Below are 7,417 nucleotides of genomic sequence, written 5' to 3' on the forward strand. Positions count from 1 at the left end.
TATCATTTTTAGTAAGTTTCCATTTTCAGTTTAGGAAAGTTGCCATTTTTCATTTTAGGAAAGTTTCTATTTTTCTTATTAGTTTATATTTTTAGGACCTCCAAGCAAGTGGAAAATCTTGAGGAGGAAAATCAAAGTTGCAAGCAAGTGGAAAATCTTGAGGAGGAAAATCAATTCAAGTTGAACAAGTGATAAACAAGTGGGAAGATATTTTTTACAAATTTGTCTAACATATCTAGCCTTTCATTTATGTTCATCTCCACCCTCCATTCATCATTTTTTGGGCTATAAATACACTTCTCCTCTCACTCTCAAAGGACATTCCTTCATCCATCTCATCTTCTTTGTCTCTCCATTTCCTTTCCATTTTCCCAAACCAATTCCTTCATCCATTCCATCTTCTTTGTCTCTCCATTTCCTTTCCATTTTCCCTCCACAAATTCCTTCATCCATTTCATCTTCTTGTCTCACCATTTCCTCTCCATTTTCCTTAGTCACCAATTCCTTCATCCATCTCATCTTCTTTGTCTCTCCATTTCCTTTCCATTTTCCTTCTCCATTCTCTAGTTTTAAGTTTCTGCATTTTCAAGCAAGGAGAGGAAGAAGAAGAAGGAGTCGTGAAGATCATATCATCCATCATCCACCTTGAAGGCTTGCTTCCAAGATTCAAGATCCAACCATCTAGCTCTCCATCTCCATCTCCACTCACGGTGTAATTCGTTCCTTTTCCTTGTAACCTTTTTGGTTTCCTTGTTTGATTTCGTATGAACTTGTTTCTTGTTAACCTAACGTTTAGGGCAAAGTTTAAGCCCAATTTCTATGTTTAAATAAAGTTTTCGAATTCTATAATTGTGATTCTAAGTTGCTTATGTGAGTTTGTTCGATTAAATTTGCTTTACAGAAAACTTTTATATGTTTATCTTATTTGGGTCGACACTTATAGGATTTGCATGTAATTGGTGCTAGGTTTAAGAACATGAAATCGACTTTTCGTTTTGTGTAACTTGAATCAAAAGTAGTAAAGGTTCTGGACAAGAATCGAATTTAATTGAAGAGGATTGCAATTAGGTGGACTTTTCCATAACTAAGTTGTACACTTGAGTTGATAGCCTTTCTCTATGTCTAATGCGTTGAACATGTCATGATTGACTAGCTTTCTAGGGCTTGATTGCATGTTTGATAGGATTAATCTAGGTGCTTTCGCTTAGGTTAATTAGCATTGAAAAGTAAAATATGGGAAATCATTTGCTTTCGAATGTTTCACATGATCAACTCATCTCTCATGACTTGGAAGAACAATTATAGGGTTTGAATCGAATTTGATTACATGGAATTGGTTTTGATCTTTGTTCCTTACGATCCACCCTTGTATATATGTTTTTTTACGTTTTCTTTATTTTATTTATTTTAATTTTAATTTTAAGAATCCTAATCCCCCCTTATTTGTGTTTACTTGTATATATTTATTCTTTATTTTATTTTTGTAAATAATACTTTATTATTTTAATTCTTTATTTGTTTATACAATTGTATATATTTATATTCTTTATTTTATTTTTGTAAATAATACTTTTCTTTATTTGTTACACAATTACAGGTGTACCCTCAATCCCCGGAATAGAACGATCCCTATTTGCTTATACTACTAACGATATTTCAGGGTTAAATTGCGCGCTTGCTTTTGAGCGCATCACAGCTGTAATAAGGATGATTCATGTGATTTTGGTTGCTGCAATGTGATCATGGAACGCTAATGTTTTCTCTGATTCATTGTGTTGTTCTATGATTCTTTACAGCAAACATGATTGACAGAATTTGGAACAGACAGGGAATACAAACTGAATGTGCACAATTTAGCTAACTGATACATGTATATGCACATATCAATTTCTAAGCAATGTCAAGTTCAGTGGGAGATTGTTAGAAAACCTGATGAACAAGACATTACATAGAAACCTTGTATGTACAGCATATACACTTAAGTAAACGTATTTGTTAGAGTTTGTATTTAAAATAAGTTTAAGTACTTATCCTAATCTGTTTGGATTGATTTGAAATCAAATTAGGACAGTTGCAAGAAGTTATATATTTGAAATAGCAGTTAAAGGGTGATGGCAGTTTCTTGATGGAAGAAACTGTTATTACATTGCTATATATAACGTTTTGGTCCCTTCTGATACACAATCTGTTCTCATAAATTAGTCCCATCATACTAAGAGAATACTGGAGGTGGAATCAGGAGAAGACTAAGATGAATGGTTCAAGTGCATCGTGTAAGACTCCTTTACATACTGTACCGTTTATATACATCGCAGACATAAGGAGAGATATGAAGTTTCAGTCCTATATTAGGATGCGACTAGTATACCACTCCTAAATAGTTCATCTATATATTAGGATAGATATGTTTCTGCAATCCTAATATACTATGCGTTTACTATTGCAATCCTAAATAAAGTTCACGTATATAACATTGTTTATATGTGCTCTTACTGAGATAGATTTACAGTATTAGACTAGTGTAGTTCTAACAGCTTAGTCTTGACCTAATCGAGATCGAGAGAGAGGAGGAGAGGGGAGGAAGATGGTCGGCGCGGCCTAATTTATAGAAGTTCAGGAACCCTATTTTCTAATTCAAGTGGGGAGGGTGAGAAATACAGATCCCGCAAGGATTTGGAATGCTCTAGAGAATGAGAGACCAAACTAGATTATGATAAGATCGATCAGGCATGCTTGGTCTTGACCTAGTTAATCGAGAGAGATGGAATAGAGGAGAAGTAAGGGAGTATCTATTTGATCTCTGCAGCCTTCACGGTCGACTGCTAATTTATGTTGAGGAATACTTTCCGTTAGGGTTTAGGGTTTAACCACAGCCATCAATAATTCTTTCTTTTTGTTATTACTTTCCATCAGATCGAGAAGATCCTCAGTTAGATTCTAACTTTTATCCGGATCCTTGGCGCACAAGGAATTGTCCTTGTTTATCCATCCCTGGATTTAAATGTGAACCGTCGATTCAATATCTAATGGTGAATATCCGGATCCTTTTAACTCATCTCATCATCTTGTCTCAGAAATATCCTGACAGCCTAAGGAGTGGACTAAGATTTCTCAAATCCAAAACTTCAAATTATTGCAGATGAGAATCACACCCAGATAGCTAGTTTGTGCTGCCGACATTCATTTAGAATGGCATTGGAGTGGTCAAGGCCGTCAAGCTGATATGCGATGCTAATTTGGTAAGCTGCATATCTACATGTATATTACTATTAATAGCTTCATCATTTGTATAGGTACAACACGTACTCTTCTGTTCCATTGTTTCTCTTGTTTCGACTTTTCTTGTGATGCTGCATCCTACGCAAAAGCTTAAAATTTTCTTGTTTAATTATATCCAGTGATCCTTATCTTCTCACCGGAGTCCAATTAATTTTAGGTGCTGTTAAAATATCATTCCATGTACGATCGAGGTTGTCAAGCAATGATATCAGATCATCAAGAAAACTTGTATTGGCCAGTAAAGCCTACGTTCTTAGGTGGCTCCAGTATCTGATATCAGATTACCAAAAAAATGGAGGAGGCTCAAGAACTTATGAAAGACGACTTGGCCTGGATGGTTTGATGGGAAAGATTCTTCGCTTGGTGTGCTACTTGGCTTTACAAGTTGAATCAAGGGTTTATGCCCAATTTGGATTCCAGTATTCCACTGTCGATGTCTAGTTTCAAGTGATGAGTTAGTGGATATTTGGTGCTTGATGAAATGTCCCTAATTGGAATGAACAGAATTCTACTGATGCAGTGTCCAGTTTCAAGGAACATGTATTTTGTGTATTTTAGGTGTGTGATGAAATATGCCATTTGCAGCACGGCGGAATGTAAAACAGCCATTGGTCAGCAATAAACAGATTTCTCTTTCAATTCTCAACTTCCTTGTTATGTTTGTGTCTTTTGAGAATTGAGTTCTGCTAAAAATGAAGTTGGAAAGTGTAGATAATGACTACCAGGTTTTGATGTTGAGGGCGGAGGGGGTGCTCGAGATGATCTATATGTGGTCTTAATGTGTCATGATAGAATCTAAATTGTATAATAACTATTGTTGAGATGTGAGTTATTGAGGTCAAGATGGGTTACATGTGTTTTGATGGCGTCAACATATAGCGTCAGCTATCAAAGGCCCCATATATTATACTCCACACTCCACATCTTATGATAGAAATCTGTGTCCTATCCTTCACCAGAATTCTAAACCCCAGAAATTGACTAGAGTGGATGCAAAAGAACAACAGCGGAATTGGGTTTTTGTGCACAGGTCCCTTTCCCATGTGTAGTGGGAAACTGTGGTTCTTGGTGTGCATTGGGTCTTCTGCAAATTGCAAAGTGATTCTTAGAATCAACTTACTGCTCAGCTGGTTTGATAATCAAATACTTCACAGATTGATGCGCAGTGCAAACATTATTCGACGCGTTAGTAAGTAAAGACGGTTATCATATAGGTCAAGAAACAGAACTTGATTTTACGAAGAAGAAATAGTTGGACTCGATGTTGAGTATGGAGTGCGGGGGGCTACTCGGTTGTTGATTTAAATGTGGTCTAAATGCCTCATTATAGAATGAAAATGACTGCAATTAAATATGTTTGTGTCAACTAATTTGCTACCCTACAATACATTTGAGTCCACATCAAGAAATCTAAAATCTTAACCCCATAAGAGAAACTAAAGTGTGTGGCATTTCCTTCACAGAATAATGATAAGAACAAATGAACCAAACAAATTGCTACAAAGTGAACCAAACTCGCTGGCTACGCTAGTTATCAGAAATTTCAAGCATGGATAGTGCAAACGATGTTCGAAACATCAAATTCGAGATCAAATCAGCAGACAGATGAAGAAACAGAACTTCATATTATTAGCAACAAATTCAAATGCTACATGGAAGAACCATAATTTTCCTTCTTCTTTTTTTACATGTAAAACTAGTAAAACCCACCAAACCCAACACTATTCCCCCATCACCACTACTAGAACATGATCATCATCAACTGTAATACTAAAAACAAAATGTGAAAAAGAACTTGGTGACAAACAAACAAAGCTCACACTTATTCGGAACGATTCGCAAACCTTTCGACCTTGGCATCATTCAAGTTGAGCCCAACCATAGCCTCACCCAATCCACAGCTAACATCAGCGAGTATATTCGGGTCATTGTAATGGGTCACAGCCTGCACAATCGCCCTGCCCCGCTTCACCGGGTCACCGCTCTTGAACACACCCGACCCGACAAAAACCCCATCCATCCCCAGCTGCATCATCAGCGCCGCGTCGGCTGGCGTCGCCACTCCCCCGGCGGCGAAGTGCACCACCGGCAGCCTCCCGAGCTGCTTGGTCTGCATCACCAAATCGTACGGCGCCGCGATCTTCTTCGCAAAGGTGAAGACCTCGTCGTCGTCCATGTTCCTCAAAACCCTAATGTCCCCCATCACCGACCGGACGTGCCTGACGGCCTCGATGACGTTCCCGGTGCCGGCCTCGCCCTTGGTCCGGATCATCGCCGCGCCCTCCCGGATCCGCCGGAGCGCCTCGCCGAGGTTCCGGCAGCCGCAGACGAACGGAATCTGGAAGTTGTGCTTGTTTATGTGGTTATCCTCGTCGGCGAGAGTGAGGACCTCGCTCTCGTCGACGTAATCGACGCCGATGGCCTCGAGAATCTGGGCCTCGACGAAGTGGCCAATCCGGGCCTTGGCCATGACGGGTATGGTGACGGCCTGCTTAATCTCCTTGATGAGCTGCGGGTCGGACATGCGGGCCACGCCGCCCTGGGCCCGGATGTCAGCCGGGACCCGCTCCAGCGCCATCACCGCGCAGGCCCCGGCCTCCTCGGCGATCCGGGCCTGCTCGGCGTTCACGACGTCCATGATGACGCCGCCGCGGAGCATTTGGGCCAGGCCCACCTTCACTGCGAACGCCGACTTGTTGCTGCTGCTCTCAGTGATGGCGCCGTTGCCGTACACTGCGACCACTCCCGAGCCGGCCATGTTTCTAGAGAGAGAAAGTGAGGGGAGAGAGAGAGAGAGATGGGGAGAAAAATGGTGGCGAGGGTTTTTGGGAGGGGGGAATGGGGATGTGGGGGTTTATATAGGGTGGAGTTTGAATGGTTCTAAAGTAAGGAGAGGAGGATACGACGTGACGTCAGGCGGAACGGTGGGGGAGGAGGGGGAGATGATCGGACGGTGGAGAGTGGGGGTGCAGGATAGGTTAGGGTGGGGGCGCGGGCAAGGGAGATGGTTTGACTACTGGCCACGCATTTTAATGTGCCGCATAGTTTTGCTACGTGGGGAATAGGGATTCCAGACGTTGGTGATAGAAATCACAATTCACAAGGGTAAGACTGTCTGACTGTGTGGCGACTGTGTACCTCGAATCTAAGAATTTGTTTTTTAACTAATTATTATCATTATTATTCTCAAAAAAAAAAAAAACTAATTATTATTATTATGATCCTATTTTCTTTTTTGATACAAGTAATTATTATGATTCTATTTACAAATAGAAATATGAAAGAATTTTTATTTCCCACACAAAAAGTTTTTTTTTTTTTTTTTTTTTTTTTTTTTTACATAGAAAGTAACTTCATCAGATAAATCGAAATTCTCCGGAATGCCCACACTAAATCGAAAATAAGCTCTAAATAGTCTAACACTAAATAAAATCCTCCATACTGTCAAAACAGATCAAAACCAGCTCAAAAACCAAAATCAGATGACCTAGGTGTTGGTGGCCCTGGTGTAAATCTGCTGGCTGGCGTGAGCCGAGACCATCCTGATGGATCCCCTAGCCATCAAGTCCTTGATTGCCCTTCTGGCCAGAGAGCCGTTGATCCTGAGACGATCGGAGAGAATGGACGGCGTGATGAGCTTGAACTTGGGAGCCTCGGACAGCAGCTTGTCGTAAGTAGCCTGGTCGAAAAGCACCATGTTGTTGACCTTCTCCTTCTGCTTGCCTTTGCTCCACTTCTTCTTCTTCTGCTTTCCTCCGCCGGACTTGGCCGGCTTCGACGACGGCGGCGGTGCCTTCTCCTTCTTCGGTGCCATTGAACCGGATTAGAGAGAGAGGCACAGAGAGTGAGGGGGGCTTGGAGGCTGAAGCCGCGAGTGAATGGAGCCCCACACAAAAAGTTATATTTCCTATAGAGTTATATTTCTTAAATTAAATTTGTTTTGTCTTGAGTTTATTACTGTTAATGACCCGTTTAGCATGCGAACAAGTCAAACGAGTACAATAGTAGATCACATATCAAAGAGTATTAGAGATCGATTTCTATCTATTGCTTATCAAACATAACCATAAAAATATACAATAACTCTAATTTACCCTAAATTTTAGTAACAAAATTTGTTTTATTCTGGATTCATGGG

The 7,417-nt window shown here is 40.4% G+C and overlaps 2 protein-coding genes across 2 annotated transcripts; both read right to left on the bottom strand.

Moving 5' to 3' along the window:
• Nucleotides 1-4,885: 4,885 nt before the first annotated feature.
• On the bottom strand, nucleotides 4,886-6,120 carry LOC112192678 (probable pyridoxal 5'-phosphate synthase subunit PDX1). The gene has a single exon (XM_024332524.2). It carries the CDS (start codon nucleotides 6,035-6,037, stop codon nucleotides 5,102-5,104), a length of 936 nt encoding a protein of 311 aa, XP_024188292.1. The 5' UTR covers nucleotides 6,038-6,120; the 3' UTR covers nucleotides 4,886-5,101.
• A 500-nt stretch (nucleotides 6,121-6,620) lies between these two features.
• Nucleotides 6,621-7,155, bottom strand: LOC112192679 (40S ribosomal protein S25). Its single transcript, XM_024332525.2, has one exon. The coding sequence runs from the start codon at nucleotides 7,091-7,093 to the stop codon at nucleotides 6,767-6,769; it is 327 nt and encodes a 108-aa protein (XP_024188293.1). The 5' UTR covers nucleotides 7,094-7,155; the 3' UTR covers nucleotides 6,621-6,766.
• Nucleotides 7,156-7,417: the final 262 nt, after the last annotated feature.

The sequence above is a fragment of the Rosa chinensis genome, chromosome 3 (genome assembly GCF_002994745.2).
Source record: "Rosa chinensis cultivar Old Blush chromosome 3, RchiOBHm-V2, whole genome shotgun sequence".
Taxonomy (NCBI): Eukaryota; Viridiplantae; Streptophyta; class Magnoliopsida; order Rosales; family Rosaceae; genus Rosa; species Rosa chinensis.